The sequence below is a fragment of the Myodes glareolus genome, chromosome 27, assembly GCF_982192425.1.
Source record: "Myodes glareolus chromosome 27, mMyoGla1.1, whole genome shotgun sequence".
Lineage (NCBI taxonomy): Eukaryota > Metazoa > Chordata > Mammalia > Rodentia > Cricetidae > Myodes > Myodes glareolus.
The window spans coordinates 14,346,895-14,371,530 of record NC_142052.1 but is presented as its reverse complement, the minus strand read 5'-3'; the positions used below and the strand labels follow the sequence as shown (position 1 = coordinate 14,371,530).

The following is a 24,636-nucleotide window of genomic DNA, read 5'->3' as shown; positions in this document are numbered from 1 at the left end:
ATGTTTTCTTATTTAATATAATAAAGTTATATTACAGTCTTTTAAAGTCTTTTTATATATAAATAATACCAAAATAATGTTTGATAACCAATAAAAAAAACAAAGGCATTGGTTAGAAAACACTGGCAATTTCAGAAAAACACACTGGAATATGAGGTCATGAACAAAGGAAGCTTTTGTCCTTTGCTTTCAACTTTGAACACACTCAGAGTTTAAAAAACAGATGGGAAAATATTTTATCATATATTGCTTCAAAATTAGTTACAATATAAACCGCATATCCTGTTCTTCAAATTCCAAGTATTTCAAAGGTCATGATTCAGACAGTAGCTATGTTTCACATGGCTTGTATCTGGGCACTCCAAAGACTTCATTTCTATTGTAGACACTTTAATGATATGTATGTACAAAGAGGATAACTTCCGCTACAGTTGTCCAAGTATCTGGTAACTATTAATTAATAAACTGTCACATGGTGAAAACATTTGAAACCTATAATTTCCCCCAAATGTGTGGGTGAGTATGGCATGGATAGTGGCCAAAAATCACCGCTGTCCTTTTCATACTGATCATAGCCAACAGAGACAATCACCCTACCCGTTTCTCCTAAGTTATCCACGGAGAATTTCCAATGTTCATTTCATTTCTATCTTGTGCTTTCTATTCTCCTTCAACCAGTTAACAACACCCATGCAAAGATAAAAATGAAACTCCTGGTAGCTATGTTCCCTCTACTTGCCAAGTTCTAATCAGAAGACAAAAAATAATCAGAAATCAGAAATAAAATCAAGATACCCCTTTAAGGAAAAACAAAGACCTGCTTTACTTCTCATTGATTTTACAGTAAAAACTATATTGTCTTAACTGCCAACATTTGATGCCAACTACCACCTGACTGGGTTTAATCCCAAGTTATAAAATGTTGTAAAGCAGACTATCTGAGACTCAGAGCATGAGATGTCTTTCCACTTACTAACTTTCTTGAGATAGTATCATTTGGGGCCTTAGTTGACCTGGAACTCACGTGGTTGCCTCAAATTCGAAAAGACCCACAGCCTCTGCTGGGATTAGAAGTCATAGAGCACCTGCCCAGCTTCTCACAGCCTCCTTACATGTCCCAGCCAGCATCAAAAGGAGGAGAAGAAAAACGAAAGGATGGGAGGAAACGCACTGAAGTATTAGCTAATACACATGTCTACGCGCCTAGCCTATGGTGACAGCACCATTTTAGATGATGAGACCAACAGCACAGTACATGTACTCAATCAAAAATCCCCAAATTGGTTCCATGTGTTCATTCACTAAGGAAAGCCAGACAAATCAAATTTGCAGTATTCTGAAGAACTAAATGTATATATTAAATTTAACAGTTCTTTAAACATAATGTTCCCAAATTTTTAAAATAAGGTGTCTTATGTATTTGTATTTTGTTAATTTCTGAACACTACAGTAAGAATGTTTACGCTACTGCTTTGAAACATTTTCATCACTAGAATTGAGCACTTGTGGTGCTGGGAGTCAAACTCAGGGCACTGCACATTAGGTAAGTGCTCTACCACTAAGCAAAACCCACAACCACTGAAACATTAGTAATGTAGCTTCACTCTGTAAGTTTCTGCATGGAATGAACCTTTGCTAACTGGCTTTTCAATCTTATCTTACAAATTAGAAAATATTTCATGCGTTTCTGGACTTCTTTTTATTTGTCGAGAGATCTTTAGCTTTCATTTCCTACTTCAAGGCATTGAGCTCAGTGGGAACACAGCTGCACCAGCAGCTGGGCAGCCCCGATGCAGCACACCCGACATGAGCTGTCACACTGTAGTCAGACTCAGCACTGAGATGACCAGTGGGCAAAGCACTTGCTGCCGCACACATGTGGAGACTGAGCGTGATCCTCGAAACCCATGGAAAGGTGAAAGACAAAAAACAACTCCATGAAATCGTCCTCTGACCTCGACATGGAGACAGTGGCACACATGTCCCCAACACCATTTCGAATAAATAAGATATTTGAAAAGCAGACATGTCTCTTTACATAGTAAATATATATTTATCATTTAAAAGAAAAATACCTACTAATATTAATACCTAATAATAGACACTTTGAAAATATATTTTGAAAGATAAAATGAATAGCCTTGGAAAAAACCCAGAATTTTGTTTTAGGAAATGTTAAAATATGTACTTTAAACTAATTAACCACAGTGCTGCTCTGTAACTGAACATGACTCAGGCGGGGAGATGGCTCAGTGTTAGGCTCACAGTTGAAATGAGTGCTGGCTGCACCATCATGAGGACAAAGCTCAGATCCCAGCCTTCACTGTGAGCTCCAGCGCAGAGGGCCGGACCCAAGGCCTCTGCTGCACATGCAGACACACACTCGAGTGCACACATTAAATTGTTATAAGACATCTGGAGTTCCTCCTTCTGTTGTCAAAAAATGACAATTTTTAAAAGGGGGTAAATGGAATACACCCTCAATAACCAGAAAATCTATATGTGGAACATACATTTTAATAATTACACAATACATCGTGAACTGCGTTAATGGTAGTCTAGGCATCCCTGACAAGAATATTCCTCCTCATCTTCAGCAGCTACATCCCTCACAAAGGACACAATCAGATTAGAGCACAGACTCCTGAACTCACCCCATAAGGCTGTCAGGTGGAAACAGCTGACAGGGACACTGATGTGAACGTGTGTAACAAACCAGGCTCGGCACGGAAACAAGCACGGAAGCTGGCCAGTGCGAACTCCAAAGGCTTTTCCTCAGTCTCATTCCTGTGCTGGAAAGTAGGCCACGCCAGCTCCCTGCCGCTCAGCTATGAAGCATGAGCGGGATCTTTCTGTTTCTGGAGCCCTGCAAGTGCAACACCCTGCGCAGTGCTCAATAAATCCCCGTCTAATGGAGAAAAAAGAGATACACGGAAAACTAGCCCAGGAACTAGAATGAGAGGGAGGCAAAGAGAACAGAAACGAGAATCAAATTGAAATCATAAACATGCCCACATTATCAAGTCAGAGGAAATTTGTCTAATCAATATACAATTAAAAAATGGTTTTTAAAAAGGGGTCGATCATCACAATTGTTATTAAGCACTAAATTATCAAGTAATTTTTAACAAAATATATTATTAAAGAAAGGGGTGGAGAGATGGCTCAGCAATTAAGGGGACCAGGGACTGACTTCCAGCACCCCCATGGCAGCTCACAACAGTAGGTGATGCCAGTCCCAGGGGTTTCAATGCCCTCTTCTGGTCTCTACGGGCACTGCATTCACATGGTGCACAGGCTTGGTTGCAGGCAAAACAAAATAATAAAATAAAATATACTATTCAAGAACACCATTTTTGAGACATGGTCCCACTATGAAGTCCAGACTAGCCTACGACTTGTTAGGTCACCCAGGAAGTCCTCAACTCAAAGTCCCCCACCTCTCCTTCCCAAGGGCTGTGGTCATAGGCCCACACCACCACAGACTACCACGCTTGCCCAGGATATTTGAAAAGTCATTAATGTGCTGCTACTTTGTAAAAAGAAAAAAAAAAGACAGAAAAAATTACAATGAACTCATTTGGGTTTTACAAAAAAGTGTAAAAATATAGGCGACTTACAGTGCTTCCTTTGAGAAAGACTGAATCTCAGGAAATAGACATATCTGCGGCCTCATGTGCCTATATACTGCTTTAATTTGGTTTTTGTTGTTGTTGTTTTACAATTTTAAAAAGTGACTGTGTACATTTTATAACAAATTTCACCTAAAGGAAAAATCTCTATTTGTAAGCATTGTTTGAATACTTTCAAAGGAATTAAGAAAAGGCATCTTCCTGGAAGGCAAGCTCACCAATCAATTCCATGAATCACTTACTCTTCCTGGAAACCTCAAATGGCCAACATGTGATACCTAATTTGAAAAACAATGTAATAAAGAGGGCAGTTGTGAGAAACTTTAAAACCTAAGTAGTTTAGCCAGTGTTTCCTGACCGTTCCCTTTGACTCAATAGCCATTAGTCAGACCCAGTCACCAGCCGCATCAAGGGTAAAATATAGGAGCTCTGTTGTTCTCAGTGTGTGCTAGCCCAGTTCGGGTCTTGTGTGCGCTTTTTGCAAAATGAAATTGCTTTGCTGAGCTGACACTAGAAAAGGGGGAAGGAGAAAATTTCTCTTCCTGATGATGCACATTTATCAGGAAACCTACTGATAAAGACCATTTTTAAAATGTGAAAACACTTTCAAATTAATTTATATTAACTTGAAATATTTTTCCTTGACACATAAAAACTATACATGCATCTTTATCATACACAGTGTGCTCTGAAATACAGACTCAAGCTCATTTAAAATATATTTTCTCAGATTTTTGTGGTTAGAACACTTAAAACCTACTTTGTTACAAATTTTCAAACTATGATACATTGTTCTCAATCTAAACACCAGCGACACAACAGACTTGCAGAGCTTAACTGAATTTCGTGTCTTTGGAGCAACATCTCTTAACCTTTTATCTCTCTGTCCTTAATAATCATCACTTTTCAGGATTTCCACCTGTCTGGTTTTTTTTTTTTTTTTTAAGATTCCACATGTAAGTGAGATCATGTGACATTTGTCTTGCTGTGCCTGCCTGGTTTCTTGGAACATAAAGCATTCCAGGCTCATCTGTGTTTTAAATAACGTGATTTCCTTCGTTAGAACCAAATAGTATTCCACCGATACCTCACACTAGATTTAAACGCTGCCCTGTCCGGAAGTGAAGAGCACGCTCTGGCGTGGCTCCCTCTAAGATGCTCCACTGGAAACCTGCAAACGAAGCAACTGTTCCCGATGATGTGCATCGTTGTCTTTGCTGTCCTGCTGGTCCAGCGACTTTCTTACACAGCTCTTCAGCTCCTCAATCCCCTCCCCAGTAACCGTGGAGATGGGGACGATATGTTGGAACTCCACAGCCTTCTCTGGAAGCATGCTTTTTTCAAATAAATGCAGAAAATCTGAAACAAAGAATAGGTGGTTTTCACAAACTTTTTAAAAAAATAAGTCCAAATTATGCAGAGGTTTGATCTGAAAAGCAAGAAACTGACAACTTAGCACCAGGAACTCCTCCCCTGCTCTGCCCTGTCTCACTGGCTCTTGGGAGCTCCGTGTTAGTACTGACAATGGTGGTTCCTAGCACAGAGCAAGTACTTGGTTAATTACTATTGGAGAAATTTATTTTAAGGCAAATAAAGAACAAGTATTATATAAGCCATGATAACACTTAAAGAAATAATAAAATTTGCTTGAGGAGGCTGAATGAAAAGAGTTCCCATGAAAACACTGACATCATTTGGAACATTCTGGCTTGCCTTAGTACACACAAGCTTTATGTCCTGCAGACAGAGCATCAGCATTTAAAACTGCACCAGGAGATCGAATAGTTCAATAGTAGATTTTTTATTTAAATTTTTTTAAATTTTACATACTACCCCAGTTCCCCCTTCCTCCTCCTCTCCCCCACCCTCATCTCCTCCCTTCATATACACCATCCACTCCTCAGAGGAGGTAAGGCCTCCCTTGGAGAGTCAACTAAGTCTGGCACACCAAGTTGAGGCAGGACCAAGCCCCCCCCCCGCCCCCCCCCCCCGTATCAAGGCTGAGCAAGGTATCCCACCATAGAGAATGGGGCAGATCACTTTATCTGAATCCAATCAATCACCTAGGGCTACCAAAGCTGCATGACTTTATCATTTCCCTAACACCATGGCAGTGGGGTGTGAGGTGAAGGGGAACAGCGAAATGACTAGATGGGTCAAGGATCATATAAACTAAAATGCGCAGACTAAAGTCATTTAGAGCCTGGCTTCTAAGAAAGTCCAGGGAGACAAGCTTGAGAACTGTGATGGTCCAGGGTACCTACAGACTCCTGATTACCTCATTTCTAGCACCGCCTCTTGCAAGGTCAACAAGCAAAGAGGACTGACCTGAAAAAGCAAATGCATTAGGGATGCACACTATTAGGGAGTACGTATGTCCCAGGACTAATGTACTGTCTCAGGGACAGTTTTAACACATATACCATGTGGGGGAATGATTTTTAAGAGAAGAAAAATGGCCTTGGTGCTGTCCGCTCATCCTAGTATATCAAAGTCTGCTTTCCCCAACTATCCTTCCAGTAACAGAAGGAGACAAACCAGTATTCTTCAAAAGCGATGGCCACTTGTCATCTATGCCACTTCTCCTGTGTGCATGAGGCCTTCTCCTAGACCCAGAAGCTAAGACCATCATTGCTACAGGATAGCCCTGTTTTACAACAGCCAGTTCTCCAAACTGTGGAGAGTCTCTGGTGTCCGAATAAGAATGGCCCCTGCACATGCACACATCAGAATCTTTAGTCAGCACAAGTGAAACTCTTTGCTAGGATTAGAAGGACCAGGAGGTGTGGCCTTGTTGGAGAAAGTACACGGGCTTTGCATTTCAAAAAGCCCATATAGGGCCCAGTATCTCTCATCTCTGTTTCTCTCGTTCTGCCTGTGGACCAGGATGCAGCTCTCAGATACTGCTCCAGGGTCATGCTCCCCGCCCCATGATGATAATGGACTAAGTCCCCTGTTGAATGCTTTCCTTCGTAAGAGTTGTCTTGGTCACAGTGTCTCTTCACAGCAACAGAACAGTGACTAAGACAGACCCTTGAGTTTCTTTATATAGTGGAAATATTTTCATTTAAGAACTTTCAGATAAATCCTTTTAGTCAGAGGATGTATTTTCTGTGTCACATAAACAAAAGACTAAATGTTCTTTTCTAAAAACTGACATTCTTCAGAGTTACTAAATTAATGTAGTAAAACAAAAAACCTCTTAAGCATTCTTAAAACTACTAGCTCTCAAGCTGGAGAGAAGGCTCAGCAGTCAAGGGTATTGGCTGCTCTTCCAGAGAACCCAGGTTAAGTTCCAGTATTCTAACAACTGTCTGCAACTCCAGTCCCAGATCCGACACCTTCTACTGGGCACGCACATGGTACACAGACAGACACACAGAAAAACCACCCAGACATATATACAATCTCAAAACACAAGTAAAACCCTACTGGGTTTGTTAAAGTGCACTGTGTTCTGGAGAGACAAATTGTGGAGTTGATAAAACCTGCTCACGCTTCATGGTTAGCTGTCGACTTTTCCTCCTTTTACCCACATTTCCTCTGTTTTGGTTTTGTCTTCTTTTTCTTAAAGTTTTATTTTATTTTTAGCTGGTTATGATGGTACACAGCTTTAATCTCAGCACTGAGGAGGCAGAAGCAGGTGGATCTCTGAGTTTAAAGCCAACCTGATCCACAAAGTGATTGTTAGGCCAGCCAGGGACACATTATAGAACCCTGTCTAAAAATAAATAAAACAAAACAAACAGACCCAAGAACCAACCAACCAAAAAGATTTATTTTATCTTTAATAATGGATGTCTGGGTGTACAGAGGCTGGAGTTAAGAGGCCCTGACATGGATGCTGGAAGCCAAACTCTGGTCCTTCACCACAGCGTGTGCTCTCAATGGCTGAGACATCTCTGGGCCCTCTCCCGTACCCTTAAAAGATCCACATAAATTTTAATTCTTTGTAAAACTTAACCTTTTTGGACCAAAGTAATCTTTCTTTTCTTTCTCTAACTTAACTGCATGATCCATTTTGAGACTTGATAATGACTGGTCATTGCTATTTCAGTGCTTATACATTATGCGTTCAAATATAGTTTCTCAGAGTAGAAACTACTGATTTTCTTTTTTTTTTAAAGTTCAATTTTTAAATATTCATTTATTTATTATGCATACAATATTCTGTCTGTGTGTATGCCTGCAGGCCAGAAGAGGGCACCAGACCTCATTACAGATGGTTGTGAGCCACCATGTGGTTGCTGGGAATTGAACTCAGAACCTTTGGAAGAGCAGGCGATGCTCTTAACCTCTGAGCCATCTCTCCAGCCCCATCTACTCATTTTCTTTCCTACTTATCTTTGCTGTCATTGGTCAGGATATCACATACCTATAACCCCAGCACCTGGAAGGAGGAGGTAGGAATTCAAGGTGGCAAATTTGGAGCTAGACTGGGTTACCCCTGTCTCAAAATCTTAACCCCTTCACCAAAAATGCCCCAACATTTTCTGATACAGTTAGTGCCAAGGAACATAGAAGTGAATGACGCTTTACCTGCAGGGTTCTGGAGCTGCTTCATCAGTTCGTCAAGCTTAACCTGGGCATCGGGCAAGTCCATCTTATTGACTGCCAAGAGGGCAGGTTTTGTCTGGAGCTCCTCTTTGTATAACTCCAACTCCTTTAAATAAAAAGAAAAACCAAGTAATTTTATATCACTACGTGTATAAATGAGTACTATGGCAATATTTCTTTAATGACTTGGAAAATCTGGGGCTTATTCACATCACCACAGGGTAATAAATTCCAACAGCTATAAAACCAACAAAAGAAATTCAGAAAATGATTTTTACTAAACCATGTGAATAAGATGTTAGCTCACATGACTTCCCAGAAGCAGCTGATTTTGTGCCTAGAGCCAAATGAAAGTAACAAGACTCAACAGAGAAAAGACTCATTCATAGGCCAATGATAACAATTCAGTATTGTTGCATTCTCAGAAAAGGCATATGTACTTAGCAAATTTCAAAAGCTTTGGGGTTGCTAAAGAATTAAAAAAAACCAGATTGGGTGGTTAGGCTTCTTTCTGTGAGTGGTTAACATGTCACTCAGTCACAGATGCCTAGTAAGTACCCAGTCTAAAGCAGGAGCAAAGAGCTGGCTATCGGTTACAGATTTGGCAGTCAAGGCTACATTCAATGTAAGCAATGGGAAATAATGGCAGTGGGTAAGATCACAAATAACTCTCAGTAACCTTGCTTAAATGGTAAGACAAGTGCTGGGGTTACAGCTTATCAGTGGAATGCTTGTGCTGCGTTCATGGCTTGATCATCAGTACCTCCACAAAAGGAGAAAAAAGAGTGAGCAGAGTTATTAAGTGGGGAATGCTTCAAGACAGACACCAGGGCAGAAGCGAGGTCAGCTGAGAAGGGACATGGGGCACGAGAGGGCGGTACCCACGTAATAATGAGAAACAGGGAATACTGAAGAACTGGAAATAGCAACTTTTATTCTTTAACTGGATAAAATCTTTAAAAGGGTGATTATTCTGATTACTGTGTGACTCGCATACATGGAGAACTAGCTCCAGAAAACAGTAAACCAAAAAACTTACTTTTGTAAGAAGTATTATTGTTTCAAAGGCAGTTCTGTATGGAGTTACAGAAGAAAGCTGAAATCCCGAAATATCAACCTAAAAAAAGAGAAGAGAGAACCCAGAACATAAAACGGTTGCTCAGTTCTATGCTTAGCAATGTCTTCTCTCTGAATCATTTCTCAATCTACATTTTACTGGCAACTTAGTCATGAAGTGCAAGAACAGAAATTAAGTTGTTATGATAGCTGCAAGCATTACTGTAAAATGAGTCACTGGTGAAAAACTAGTACAGATAATTGATATTATTATAAGCAATCTCATCCATAACTTAAGCATCACCAATTAAGAATATAAGATACTATAGAAGAGCATGCCAAAATCTCCAGGAATCAAGTCTTGGTAAGTCTGGCCAAACATACACACAACACAGTAGCAACAGCATTTCCATCCCCATGCTATAAACAATGATCTACTGACTTGTCCCCGTTGAGACAGACTTACTGGAGTGATATGCATTACTACAGTCATGTACCTAATACCAGAGCTACATTCTGAAAACATGCCCAATGATCTTATCACCACGTGAACTTACAGAGCATGATCACACATCTAAGATGGCTCTGATGCCACCAGGTTGTAAAAGCCTTTGATGCTTCTACAGGATGGACAACAGACCATACAAAGTATTTCTAGGGAACCCGAGCTAACTCATCTGAACATCACACTGGATGTGACTTACCACAAAGAGCAGCTGTCTGGTCCGCTCTACGTGCTTGAGGAATTTGTGGCCCATTCCTTTGTTCATATGTGCTCCTTCTATCAAACCTGGGAGGTCGGCTACTGAAATCTGACATAAAAGTAATGATTTGTTGAAAAATGAAAACAGATGAGAACCAAGTTCAATTATTCCCACATTTTCTTATTTCATAGTTTCTAATTAAGCACTCTATGGTACCTTTGAAATAAACATGTTAAAAAGTTTCATCAGATATCAGAATCCTGTTTTAACTCATGAGTCTACCAATCTATAGATATTGAAGGATTAGTATAAAATTTATTACTTTAACAGTTATTAATAAGGTAAGTTTGCAATTTTCTTCTCACAAATAACTCAAATAATTAATGTGTGTATATGTTTATCTTTTGGTTTCTTTCACTGAGCAATATGAACTCAAGATCTTCTATAACTTTCCATGGCTTTATAATCTATTAATTTTTAGAACTATTTCATTCTCCAGATGTAACAGTTTATCCATAACCATACTGAGATGGTGTAGGAGGTCCTTCTGTCTTTGTGTTGCTTTCATTGGTTAATAAGGAAACTGCAGTTGGTTAGCCATTTGTGGAAGAAACTGCTCTTGCCTGAACTGCTGAACTGGACATGCAGGACCTACAGAGAAATGACTGCTCAACTTGCCTAAAGGTGAGATGATCTTTCGGGGTTTCCTGCTTCATGATACTATGAGCCTATAGGCTAAAATGGATGCCCCAATGGTACAGAAGAACTTTGGGTCACTGTCCAGGCAGCGAGATGTCTCTGTCAATTCTAGAGTTTTGGAAGTTGCTTACAATACACTTCCTGTTTACTTAGATAATATTTTATCCTTCTGGAGTCTTTGATGGAGTTAAAAATTTATAGTTACAGTTTTCCTTAGTTATGATAAAAAAATAAATAAAAATATTAGAACTGTAATTCTTGCTTGATACCTGCTATATGTAATTTTACTATGTTAAAGCCTTCCTCTTTGTCTAAACAGAAAAGGGGTGGGTGGTGGTAGTACACAACTTAATCCCAGCACTTGGGAGACAGAGGCAGAAGGATCTCTGTGAGTTTGAGGCCATCCTGGTCTACAAGAGCTAGTTCCAGGACAGGCTCCAAAGCTAAAGAGAAATTCTGTCTTGAAAAGCCAAAAAAAAAAAAAAACCACACACACACACACACACACACACACACACACACAAAAACAACACAAAAAAACCCCCAAAACCCAACTAAACAGAAAAGGGGAAATGATGTAGGAGGTCCTTCTATCTTTGTGTTGTTTTCATTGGTTAATAAAGAAACTGCTTTGGGCCCTTGATAGAGCAGAACTTAGGTAGACGGGGAAGACAGAACTAAATGCTGGGAGAAAAAAAAGGTGGAGAAAGAGAAAGACACCATGAAGCCACCAAAATCAGACATGCCAAATCTTTCCTGGTAAGCCACTGCCATGTGGCAATACATAGATTAATAGAAATGCGCTAAATCAAGGTGTAAGAGTTACCCAATAAGATGTTAGAGCTAATAGGCCAAGCAATGATTTAATGAACATAGTTTCTGTGAGATTATTTCGGGGCTAAGCTAGCTGGGCAGCCGGGATGAACAAGCGGCCCCCTTCCTTGCAACACTGAGATTCTTAATTGCTCCAAGTTCTAGTAATTATGAATAAAGTTGCTAGAAACACCTATGTGCAGGCTTCTCTATATATAGAAAGAAACTCTAGGGCATAGTTCTTCCTTTATGAAGAATGTAAAGCAAACCTCAAAGCAGCCTCTTCCCCAGAACCAGAAAGCTGGAATCAGTTTCCATAGAAGCACTATAGTTTCAATTGGAAGTGCTTTCAGGAACTGGAGATTAACAATTCACTGGGGAAATATGGGCATATACTGACAAGAGACAGACTAGGAAGACACAATTCCATAGGGATGAAATAAGCACAGCACTTTCAAGAACAGGAATTAAATTCTTGTTTTACTATAATAATGCTGAACAGAATCCATAGCTATACTTACCATAAAAACAACAAAAACCTCTGTTTTTTCCTCCAAGACCACAAACACATGTAAATATAAAAGTCCTACTACTGGAGAAATGGTTCAGTGGCTAAGAACACATACTGTTCTGCAGAGGATCTAAGCTCAATTCCCAGCACCCAAATCAAGCAACTGCTTGTAATGCCACCTCCAGTGACTGATATCCATCTGACCATATACAAACATAAATTAATAACAATAGTAAATATTTTGTTTTGTTTTTGATTTCTTTTTCAAGACAGGGTTTCTCTGCAGCTTTGGAGCCTGTCCTGGAACTCGCTCTTGTAGACCAGGCTGGCCCCAAACTCACAGAGATTCACCTGCCTCTGCCTCCCGAGTGCTGAAATTAAAGGCGTGCACTACCACCACCCAGCAATAGTGAATATTTTTAAAACTCCTACTACTAAAAAATTCCTACAACTTCTAAAGATGTGTGTGTTTTACTTTAAAAATACCAACCTGTTTGAAATCATTGTACATAATCTTTCCAAGTTCAGGCTTTAGTGTTGTAACTGAAAGGAAAAAGGACAGTAAATTAGGGAAAGAATAAAAGACAAATTCTCTAGAATGATGTCACCATTGTATAGAATGAACAGTATCTTCCTTCTGAATATTTAATCCCACTTTAACTCGCTGAAATGGAAGCCACAGTTATCTCTATCACTCACACTGTAACTTGCTGAAATGGAAGCCACAGTTATCTCTATCACTCACACTGTAACTCGCTGAAATGGAAGCCACAGTTATCTCTATCACTCACACTGTAACTCGCTGAAATGGAAGCCACAGTTATCTCTATCACTCACACTGTACTTTAAAAAGACAGAGACTTCTTTCTGCTCTCTGGCCTGAAGCCCTGTTTCATGGCCAGGGGCACCTTGAGAATGTTTAGGGGCTCAGAATTTAGGTTCTGATCACCACCACTGATTCTGCAGTAAAGATTTCCTTTCTTTTCTCCTTAAAAATGCATTACCTTTATGTATACATTCCCTTACTTGGGGAGGGGCTTGTGCATGGACGGGTATGCATGTGGGGGTCAGAACAACCTGCAGATCTCGGTTCTCTCCTTCACCCAAGGCAAAGAAAATTCAGGTTTTAACGGCAAGTACCTTTACCCACTAAGCCACCTCACAAGGCCGAGTAAAATTTCTCTCATCTGTTCTCATCTGAGTTGTTCTTATGCCTTACCATTTTATACTAGCCCTCTCCTAAGATTTTTGTCTTTCCTTCTGTCATGGCTAATTTGACCTGTCCACTGACAAACCTGGGGAAGGGGAACCTCAACTGAAGAGGCTTATTGGCCTGTAAGCATGTCTATATCTATCATTAATATATGTGAGATACATACGTATACGTATATATTATATATATATATTTAAAATTAGATATAAGTAGACTTATTTATATATAATATCTAACTTGCTAATTGATAGAGAAAGGCCTAGTCTACTGTAGGCAGTGCCACCCCTGAACAGGTGGTCCTGGGTTATATAAGAACAGCAGCTGAGCAAATCAGAGCAGCAAGCCAGTAAGCAGCATTCCTCTGTGGTCTCTGCAGTGGCTTCCCTGGGTGATGGGTTATTACCTGTAAGTCAAATAAACCCTTTTCTTCCCAAGGTGATTTGGCCATGGTGTTGATCATAGCAAGAGAAAGCAAACCAGAATATCTCCATTCTTCTTCTAAGGGGTATCATGTTATAACAAACACTGATCATGTAACTAATAGCAATTAGCTCAAAAGTAACTACTTCATCAGGTTCTAAGTTTTGAATGGTTTAATATTTTCCAGATTAATGACATGTGTGCTTTTTTCCTTTAATAATAGCAAATATTCTATTAGATTTACCGAATACCGCTAACCTAGTCTTTCAATATATCTCATCAATCTACTGCACTATCATACTAAGGAGATTAATGCTTTATGCCGATCAATTCCTATATTATAGACTAAGAGAATTTTCAGAAAGTTCTATTCTATTTTACTCTTTGCATAAAGTCTTCCAAATATTCTTAAGATATTTAATAAGGTAAAAGATAACCCACACCGTCTATGCAATTTGATCTGATTTTAACCTCATTTCTCTGTCTCTTACTCCATTTTCTCTAGACAAATATCCTTGTAACTATTAAGCGTGTCCAGGCTGTTCTCATGACCAAAAGGCCCTTTACTTCTATTCCAAGGCACTGATTAGTCGAATTATTATTCATATTTCAGCCAAACACATTCTATCAAGAAGGTCTACACTTACCTACACTCATTAACAAAACACTTTTATTCCCTTATATTTATCACTGAGACCCACACATAAATGCACACATTCCTTTCTCCCCTAGTATAAGTATAATTATAACAGTCTAAGTATAAACATAATTGCTGGTTTTGCTTCTCAGTTTTCTAGCAGTTTAGCCTAATCTTATTCCTATACATAAATACTTATAAAATTAATAAAAATGTTCATCTTGGTTCTCCCAGTATTTATCAGTGTGTAACAGGAGCTAAGCAGCTTATAAAATCCTATATAAACCAAATAAGGGACTGTGCAACAGAAAAATAAATGCAGCAAAGTTCCTCCGAAGGACAGGAAACTCGTGTGAGCACTGCAGTGGCCTGAAAGAGTAAGAAGAAAAGCATGGGACCTAACTGCTGGAAGCTTTCAAACTAAAGCCAACTTCAGAGCTTTATTATTCTTATGCAAAGAAAACTTACTCTCATATATTAAAATATATCAACTATACTTACATGCATAATCTGCAATCACAGGTGTTGCATGGGAAACCCGACTCAGTAAAGAGGATTTTCCAGCATTTGGGAATCTGAAATAACACATTATATATGTGTGTGTGTGTTATAACAATATAATGCATATGTCCATTATAACAAATACCAGAACTACTAATAGTTACATATTTCTGAATTCCCAATATTTCAAGTATTTACTGCTTTAGTTGGTGGTGTGAACCTGGGGAGTGGGGCCTAAAAGTGAGATGGATTAAAGTCCCATGCAATAGCCAACTTTATTCAAGTATACTCTGAGAGACAGGAAGCAGCACATGGGTAAGGCGTCCAACACAAGGGCAAGCCACATGCGGCAACACCAGGGTTTCCATAGAGACACATGAATAACAACTCGAGTCAGCTCACTCCTATCCTACACCTCAGAGGAGCAGAAAAACACACTCCAAGAACAGTTCTGTGTTTTGAAGAAACTGAGGTCACAAAACTCTTGTCTTGTTTTCTTGGAGTTTTCTCACAAGCACTCAGAATTCTCATACAACTCCATTCTTGGACTGTGTCCCAACACAAGAAATAGATTTCTTGCCTGGTGGTGGTAGCACATACCTTTAATTCCAGCCCCTGGCAGGCAGGAGGCTCTCTGAGTTCAGGACCAGCCTTGTCTTCAGAGCTAGCACAGAGAAACCCTGTCTCAAAAAGCACCCTCTCAAAAGAAGTAAATTTCTTGACTATTTCTGAATTAAGATGAGAATATGGGGTACAGCTCAGTGGTAGAATGTGTACTGTGCACTTGAGAGGCCTAGGAGACAATTCCTCAGGCCTTCTCCACAAAGGATCACCAGTCCAAAATAATATTAGAATACTTGAGAAAATATGAATAAAGAGATGAATTTAAGAATTAAAAGAGTGAAGTACCTGTTTTTTGTTTACTTACGTAAACAAAATAAATAATTCAGGGCTGGAGAGAATGGCTGAGGGTTATAAACAGTTTGCACTGCTTCTGCACAGAGACGAGTTCGGCTCTCGCATCCGTCCTGGGCAGCTCACTAGCCCTTGCATGTGACTGCAGCTGCAGAGGGACCTGACACCTCACTCCTTCACATGAACTGGACTGACATGCTCACACCCCACAGACACATGTGCATACACACAACTACAAACGAGTTCTTGGCACTCGAAACCTTGCAATTCACCATCTCTCTTTTCTTTTAAGTAATTAGTCTTTCTGTATAGGGGTGTTTTGCTTGTATGTCTATGTACCACATGTGTGTCTTGTGCCTGCTGAAGCCAGAAGAGGGAACTGGAGCCCCTGGGTGTTTGCTGTGTGGATGATGGGGAATTGATCTGGGTCCTCTGGAAGAACTGCTGGTGCTCCTAACTGCTGAGCCAGTTCGTTAGTCAAACACTGACAAAACATTATTTAATATTTTTTTGGGTTATGAACATTTTCAAACACAGACAAAAATACAAAATTAATTAACATAGTAATACACTATTAACACAATTTTTAATTTCTACTTTTTTTAAAAAAATGAGATTATAATAAAATTAAAACCTTTATTCTTTGCTTTTTCTCCCTCCAAAGAGTTTCATATTCTCCTTCCCACTCTCCTTCAAATTCATAACATCTTCTTTCAATTACTGTTATTGCATGCATGTGTGTATTGTGTGTCCACACACACACATTCCCAGATATAACCTGCTCAGTCCATATAATGTTACTTGTATGTCTGTTTTCATGCACACAGTAGTTGCTTAAGTTTCCAGTACCAGGCATGTTATCCCTCTTGTTAAGAATGTCTTAAGTCTAATCAGAGAGCAGCTGGTTACTGCCAAGGTATGCAGGCCACCATTGCTTCCTTAGGGTTACGGTGCCATGCTGCTTATTGATATGGTTCATAGGCATCATAGCTGGGTAGAACTGGGTTGTCTTCCTCCTTTGGAAGCTTACATGCTGCTTTCTGATTCCATGAAAGCTAATCCTCAGGGAGCAGGAATGCAGGTCAGTTGCCGCGCAGGGGTCTCCAATTTTTAAAACCTGGTTGTTTGAATACTAATTCAAATAAAGCCTTGGTATTACAATTAGCCAGAGCATCTCTGAAATCTCCTTTTCATATGTTTCCCTTCTATTTTGCTTCTCTTTTGCAATTTATTTTATTTTATTTATATTTTTCTTTTTTTAAAAAAAAGATTTACTTATATTGGGCTGGAGAGATGGCTCAGTGGTTAAGAGCACTGCCTGCCCTTCCAAAGGTCCTGAGTTCAGTTCCCAGCAACTACATGGTGGCTCACAACCATTTGTAATGAGATCTGGCGCCATCTTCTGGTCTGCAGGCATACCTGCAGACAGAACACTGATAATACTGTATACATAATAAATAATTCTTTTTTAAGACTTTAGCTTCTCTTTTGCAATTTATTTTATTTTATATTTTTCTTTTTTTAAAGATTTATTTATTATGTATACAGTGTTCTGCCTGCATGTCAGAGGAGAACACCAAATCTCATTATAGATGGTTGTGAGCCACACATAGTTGCTGGAAATTAATCTCAGGACCTCTGGAAGAGCAGTCAGTGCTCTTAACCTCTGAGTCATCTCTCTAGCCCATACAATTTATTTTTAAAAAAACTGGGTCATTTGAGCTATAGAGTTTCCTTTCCATAGTTCAGAATTTTCTGCTGCCAGCTGAGCGGTGACGGCACTCACCTTTAATCCCAGCACTTGGGAAGCAGAGGCAGGCGGATCTCTGTGAGTTCGAGACCAACCTGGTCTACAGAGCTAGTTCCAGGACAGGCTCCAAAGCTACTGAGAAACTGATGTAGGAGGTTCTTCTGTTCATGTGTTGCTTTCATTGGTTAATGAATAAAGAATCTGCTATGGGCCTGACAGGGAAGAAGTTAGGTAGGCAGAGAAGACAGAACTGAATGCTGGGAAGAAGGGCAGAGTGAGAGAAGCAATGGATCCCCCACCTGAGATGGACATTGGTTAGAATTTCCAGTAAACCACTGGCACGTGGTGATACACAGATTAATGGAGATGGGTTAAACTAGTACGTAAGAGTTAGCCAATAAGAAGTTAGAGCTAATGGCCAAGCAGTGCTTTAGTTAATCCAGTTTCTGTGTGGTTATTTCGGGGGCTAAGCTAGACAGGTGGCCCAGAAGAATAAAGGGGCCCTCCTTGTAACAAGAAACATTGTCTCAAAATAAAATAAAATAAAAAAGAAAAAGAAAAAGAATTTTCTGTAGCAATGTACACAGCATCATTTAATATTCTAATATACTCCTTTGCCCTGATTCTATAAGCTTTGTTCCTCTAGAGAACCCCAACTAATACAGTATGCCTTGAGATTGGTTTTTTTAAAGAATATTTCCTAACTGACTGACCTTCTTTTAAACTGCATGACATGACATTAAGAATGACTTTTCAATAGTTAATATACAGCTTACCCAGTTAACTTTCTAGTGACAAACATTTACATAGCTTCTAATTTTTTGCAATTATAAATAACTGCAAAAATATGTATAATAAGTATCAAAAGGCCTTTGCGATGGTTCAGGGGGTAAAGTCTGACTTCTGTTTGATCCCTAGGATTTACACATGTGCTGTGGCAATTGCACGCTCATACATATATACACAAACACAAATGTAATAAAATGTGTGTACAACTGGAGAGATAAGATATATTATTAACTGATATTTTGGAGTAGTAGGATTAATAACTAAATTAGTCTTTTATTTTCTCTCTGCAAAAAAATTGTATATATTGACTTACTTTGTATCTAAAAATTTAAACATGGGGCTGGAATAATGGCACAGTGGTTAAGAGCACAAGCTGTTCTTCCAGAGGACCTGGATTCCATTCTCAGAATCCACACATACGCCTTCTCTTGGCCTCAGAGGATATCAAGCATACAAGTGCTACAGAGATATACATGAAGGCAAAACGCCATACATATAAAATAAAATAGAAACTAAACAATATGGTGACGATTTTAAATCCTTGTATCTTTAATTTCTTTATTAAAATAAATTTCTACATGAGTAAATATGAGTTTAAAATATATGACCACTTTAAAAGCTTTTGACTTTACTGCTAAATTTCCCTTAAGGGCCCACTTTGTATTAAGTATTAAGCAAAAGCATTAAGTAAAAGAATTAAAATAAGAGTCACTTAAGAAAACATTTCCTAAGGACCCATCTTGCCTACCACCACCCACAGTGTCATTTCCCTAACCTCTGTACCCAGCCAGACCTCCTACTTCTGCCTGGTAGGTCTCCCTGACATCCTTGTTCATGACGTCTCCCCAACCAGCCACAAATTACATAAACTAGGAATATTCACTGCCCCAAATTATTATTTACATTTATTTTGTAGTACTGCTCTGCTTAGATGTTTTATAAGAATATAAACAATACTTACCCTACTAGGCCAACATCAGCTATAACTTTTAGGTCAAGGTGAATTATTCGCTTCTGGCCTTTCAAAGGTAAGAAATTTGTGTGTAATTTACCACCAAGGCCACCTTTAGCAACCAAAATTCTATCTTCTTCCTTATTGAGCTCTCCTTTAAGAGGAAAGACAATAAACATTAGTAAGTAAAATCAATAATATGTTGTTTTGTTTTTGTACAAATACATGTCAAGAAATTCCAATTTAGAAATCTAAAGGGCTAAACTTAAGATTTAATGTCTTTATAAAAGGTAGCACTTTTAAAATCAACTCCCTGGGTCTGGCAGCTGAGAAGCAAAGTGTTTGTCTCTGTGGACACAAGGCAAATTAAATACTGACCCCAGAAAAACATCCTTGTAAGCAGCTAAAAGGAAGCTGATTAATATGCTTTAAAACTAAGTATCCTTACCTCTTTAAAGTCATGTTTTTGCCTCTTTAAAGTTATGTACATTTAAAAATATTTAATAAGCCAGCAGCTAAAATAATAAATGTTAAAAATTTTTATTCTGCAATTTAAGAAGCTACTATACTGTTTTCTGAATGAATTTTGGAAACTCTCATCTCTCAGCAGCTCAGAAGCGGCAGCACACCCACCTATAACTCTGCCATTTTCATCAGTTACTGAAACACCCACAGGCACAGGGATTTCACAGTCTTTTCCTTTGGAGCCCTTCAGTGCACTAACTCTACAAAAAAAAAAAAAGAATCACAAAATTAAATGACTTACAAAGGCAACTAGCAATAAACCCTTCTCGCTAATACAGTTACTAAAAGGTTAAATACTAAAAAAAGGTTATTCTTCTTTTTTACATTTTATACTGTGTGCCATAAAAATAGAAATGAGTCATTATCAAGTTAACCACTAAAAGTCATTTCAACCTGAAATGAATATACTGTACATTTGAAATATAAATAATGATTGCTACAATATAAACAAAGTAGAAAACTCCAACAAACCCATTATGAATCTTCTAAAAAACTGACCATAACTGACAGTACTTAAATCTTACATGAAAACAAGTTGGTATAATCTTCTAACAGTAACTCCACCTTTATAAATTTATCAAAAAATTGAACATAAACATATGAATTAAGAAACAGGGTCACTTATTGTAGAAAATATCTACACAGGGTATCAGTCATACATTGTGGCTATGGCAATAAAAAAAAACAGAACTGACAGTAGCCTAAAAATTGGCAATGATAAAATGTTAATCCTGATACTGTGGCACAGCTTTCTGAATAAATTTTAGACATGAAGGGCTAAGGAAAAAGAGGGAGCTGTAAAATATTATGCTCCTTCATCTTGCTTCTTTATTTTTTTTTAGATTTATTTATTTATTATGGATACATTGTTCAGCCTCCACGTATGCTTGCAGGCCAGAAGAGGGCACCAGATCTCATTACAGATGGTTGTAAGCCACCATGTGGTTGCTGGGAATTGAACTAAGGACCTCTGGAAGAGCAGTCAGTGCTCTTAACCTCTGAGCCATCTCTCCAGCCCCATCTTATTTCTTTATGCTGGATTTTATACGCATACATATAATTATTATTTATATAAACACAGAAAGCATTAGAAAAGTCGATTCAAAGTAAATACTGGTTCTATCTAGGTGGAAGAGTTATCAAGGAAAGATTTCATGGTGCTGAGCTGCACTGGGGAAGTTTCGCTCAAGGTGAGTTTGGAGAAAAGTAGGGATTCAGATAACATCTGGTCACGGAAATGCAAAAGAGGCAGTGGAGAATAAGCGGATAAAGGTCCAAACCATCAAAGCAGTCACGTGAGACTATTGCTAGTTTGGAAACACAAAAAATAATTTACTTTTGAGCTATTAGTTAAGTTCTGAATTCTGTTTCCCAGGAGGGTTTGCTTTTCGTGAAGCTCAGATCATTCCACAAGCACTTACCGACTGTTAGCTCCTCCTCCAGCCACAAAGCGTTTCTGAGGATATTTGTTCTTAAGTTGTTTTAAAGTCATATGTTTATGGGCTATGATCCAGACGTCACCACCTCTTCCACCTTCTCCACCTAAACGAGGGTAACCCATTCCACCACTTCCTCCCTTGGCGAAGATTCTCAGGTTATCAATGAAATTTCCATACTTGAGAAAGAGAGAGAGAGAGAGAGAGAGAGAGAGAGAGAGAGAGAGAGAGAGAGAGAATATTTATACATCAAATGTTCTGATTAATTCAAAGGTGCTGGGCTTCTTTTAAGAAAGAACCAAAGCTTTCTATATAAATATTACAGAGCCTTTCCTTAGATCACCTCCCTTTCCAATTCCCCTTTCTTACAATTGATTGCTTCACTGATCCTCAAGGTCTCTGCCCTTTCTCCTGTTTAACATTCTAAACTTCTCTCCTGGGTGATCTCAGTAGGTACCAGCAACTATCCCCCAGGAAAAATGGAAGTATTTAGAAGTTTAAGCCAACTGAAAGGTGGGAATGTATTGCATTTATATTTGAAACTCTTTAAGTAACTTGATGGGTATCAGTTGAATCGATGTCCCCTCCAAAAATAATGTTATAAAAGCAACAATAAAAAAAATCTGTTTCCATCCTTAGTCATCAGAGAAATGCAAATCAAAACAACTCTGAGATTCCATCTTACACCTGCAAGAATGGCCAAGATCAAAAACACTGATGACAACTTATGCTGGAGAGGTTGTGGTGAAAAGGGAACACTTCAGCATTGCTGGTGGGAATGCAAGCTGGTACAACCCCATTGGATGTCAGTGTGGTGATTTCTCAGAAAATTAGAAAACAACCTTCTTCAAGACCCAGCAATACTACTTTTGGGTATATATCCAAAGGATGCTCAATCATGCCACAAGGACATGTGCTCAACTATGTTCATAGCAGCTTTGTTTGTCATAGCCATGAACCTGGAAACAACCTAAATGCCCCTCAATCGAAAAATGGATAAGAAAAATGTGATACATTTACACAAGGGAGTACTATACAGCAGAAAAAAATAATGACAGCTTGAATTTTGCAGGAAAATGGATGGAACTAGAAAACATTATTTTGAGTGAGGTAACCCAGACACAGAAAGGCAATTATCACATGTACTCACTCATAGGTGGTTTTTAAACATATAGCAAAGAAAGCCAGCCTACAAACCACAATCCCAGAGAACTTAGACAACAATGCAGACACTAAGAGGGACATACATGGATCTAATCTACATGGGAAGTAGAAAAAGACAAGATCTCCTGAGTAAATTGGGAGCATGGGGACCTTGGGGGAGGCCTGAAGTGGGAGGGGAGAGGCAGGGAGGGGAGCAGAGAAAAATGTAGAGCTCAATAAATATCAATAAAAAAAATCCTGTTTTCTCAAATCCTGGTCACAGTTTATTTGCTCACTGAACAAATGGACAGCTTTTGACTGTAATTGTGGCTTTCCCAGAAGCCTAACTCTGTTCCAGTACCACTGTCCTCTTAAAACCTTGACTGCTCACCCCAAATGGTCTTTCAATGTTTCATCATTTCTTCTTAATGCATCCACTAACATGAGACAAGAGTTCTTTTTTTTTTTCCTTATGTGAAGCTGATGTCTGTATTTTTCTCTACACAGAAACAATCATGACTTTGGGGTTTTACTGCTTATGAAATAACATAATACTCACAGAACTGTATCCAAGTCCTTCACGCTATCACTGGAGTATTGTTTATTGGTTATAACTTTCTCATTCCTCTCCCCTTGTTCTTTTCTCTGCAATGCTCTGCTCAGTCTCTGCCGCTGTATTCATGTTCCTCTACTTAGATTATTTATTCCTTTCTATCATAAACCCACTTCCTGGTGTCAGACTGCCAATGTATTCTCAAATAACAGAACTAAAATATGGCTTCACATATGGTTTTATGATCTGAGGCATCCTTGAACTGTTGCTGTCCTTGACTTTTACTCTGCCTTTGTAGGCTTCCTCAGAAACTGGATTACGCTGGAAATCTTATTCTGTATTTAGTGTCTCTGTTTCCCTCACTAAATCGGTAACTTTTTTTTTTTGGTTTTCAGAGACAGGGTTTTTCTGTAGCTTTGAACCCTGTCCTGGAACTCACTCTGTAGCCCAGGCTGGTCTCGAACTCAACTCAGAGAGCCTCTTGTCTCTGTTGTCTCTGGAGTGTTGGAATTAAAGGTATGTGCCACCAATGCCTGGCTAATAAGCAACTTCTTATAAAGATTCTGTGTATTAATCCCAGGCTTTTAAATTACAGAGTAATTCCTTAAGTATCCACATTTTTGAGAATCTACAATATTTTGATAATCTGCAAACTTTTAGGTATTAAAAATAAAACTTTTAGGATTTTTAAAAAGTGAAGATTGACCACCCTGGTATAGCAATACTCTTGGTAAGGGCTTTTAAAGCTGTGTTCAACATGTGACTTCTTTACTTTCTAGATTCATCAAATGTATTAAGGATCTTACAATGGCTGTTAGTAGCAGGGAATGGCTTAAATAAGATTTCTTCTAGTTTTCTAATTCTAATTTCTAGTTACTTAATCTTCTAGTTAATCTAGTTACTTAATCTAATTTCTAGTTACTTAATCTTCTAGTAAACCGATTGTGATTTTTTTTTTAAGTCGAAGCAGCTGGTTGCGAATTGTTACGAAAATGGATTCTAAAACAGACACTACATAAAAATTAAAATCTCTGTGGGCGGAACAACAATTACACACTTTTGGCTTCCAGAAAATATCTTCAGAAAGATATGAAAAGCAGTACAAAGGAGGAAAAACGTTTAAGAACGGGTTATGAGGACTACTTTAAACAAGAGTGAAAACAAACAAACAAAAAGGAAAAAGTCGCTGTACACCACGTACACCGTAAAACCGTGTCTAAACTGCAGCCAGGTACCCCGATTTCCCTCCCACGTGCTTTGAGGAATTTTCTAGCAATTCCCCAAAGCCGGACCCAAACAGGCCTAGCCACGTTAAGGGGCACATGAGGGACCTGAGGAACAACAACCCGGCAGAGCGGCGACAGACCCCCGCTGGGGCAGGACCCGCGGCACGGACCTTTCTCAGCCACGCGCAACCGCAGCGCACCATGACCGCGAAGGGGCGGACTCCCTCCCGCAGAACCCGCACGGACTCGGGGCGTCGCGCCGCTGACGTCACTGCTGGTCGCCGAGGTGACGCCGTGGCGAGCCGGCGCGTGCGCGGTCTAGCGCGCTCGGGGGTGGGGGGAAGGCTGCGCGTTCCCGGGTGGAGGAAGGAGCCAGGGGACAGGACGGCGGGCGCAGGGTGGGAGCCTCTGCAGGAAGCGCACTGAACGAGGTGCGCTAGAGACTGGCCTGCCTCACACAAAGTGTTATGGTCGCCGAGGAAACTGTGAGGGGCCAGAATTCCCTCTCACTGGAAAAGCCCTTCAACAGTAAAGCCAAACGTGTGAAGAAAAGAAGACCCTGAGAGACTGCTGGGTGACGACCTGAGGGATCTGTAGCGGAAGG

General features: G+C 39.3%; 1 protein-coding gene across 1 annotated transcript; it reads right to left on the bottom strand.

Moving 5' to 3' along the window:
- Nucleotides 1–2,499: 2,499 nt before the first annotated feature.
- Gtpbp10 (GTP binding protein 10) lies at nt 2,500–24,312 on the bottom strand. The gene is made up of 10 exons (XM_048433635.3): nt 24,203–24,312; nt 21,096–21,289; nt 19,783–19,874; nt 19,159–19,303; nt 14,744–14,817; nt 12,463–12,515; nt 9,950–10,057; nt 9,229–9,306; nt 8,172–8,295; nt 2,500–4,991 (listed from the first exon to the last, which is right to left on the bottom strand). Exons 1-10 carry the CDS (start codon nt 24,233–24,235, stop codon nt 4,783–4,785), a joined length of 1,110 nt encoding a protein of 369 aa, XP_048289592.2. The 5' UTR covers nt 24,236–24,312; the 3' UTR covers nt 2,500–4,782.
- Nucleotides 24,313–24,636: the final 324 nt, after the last annotated feature.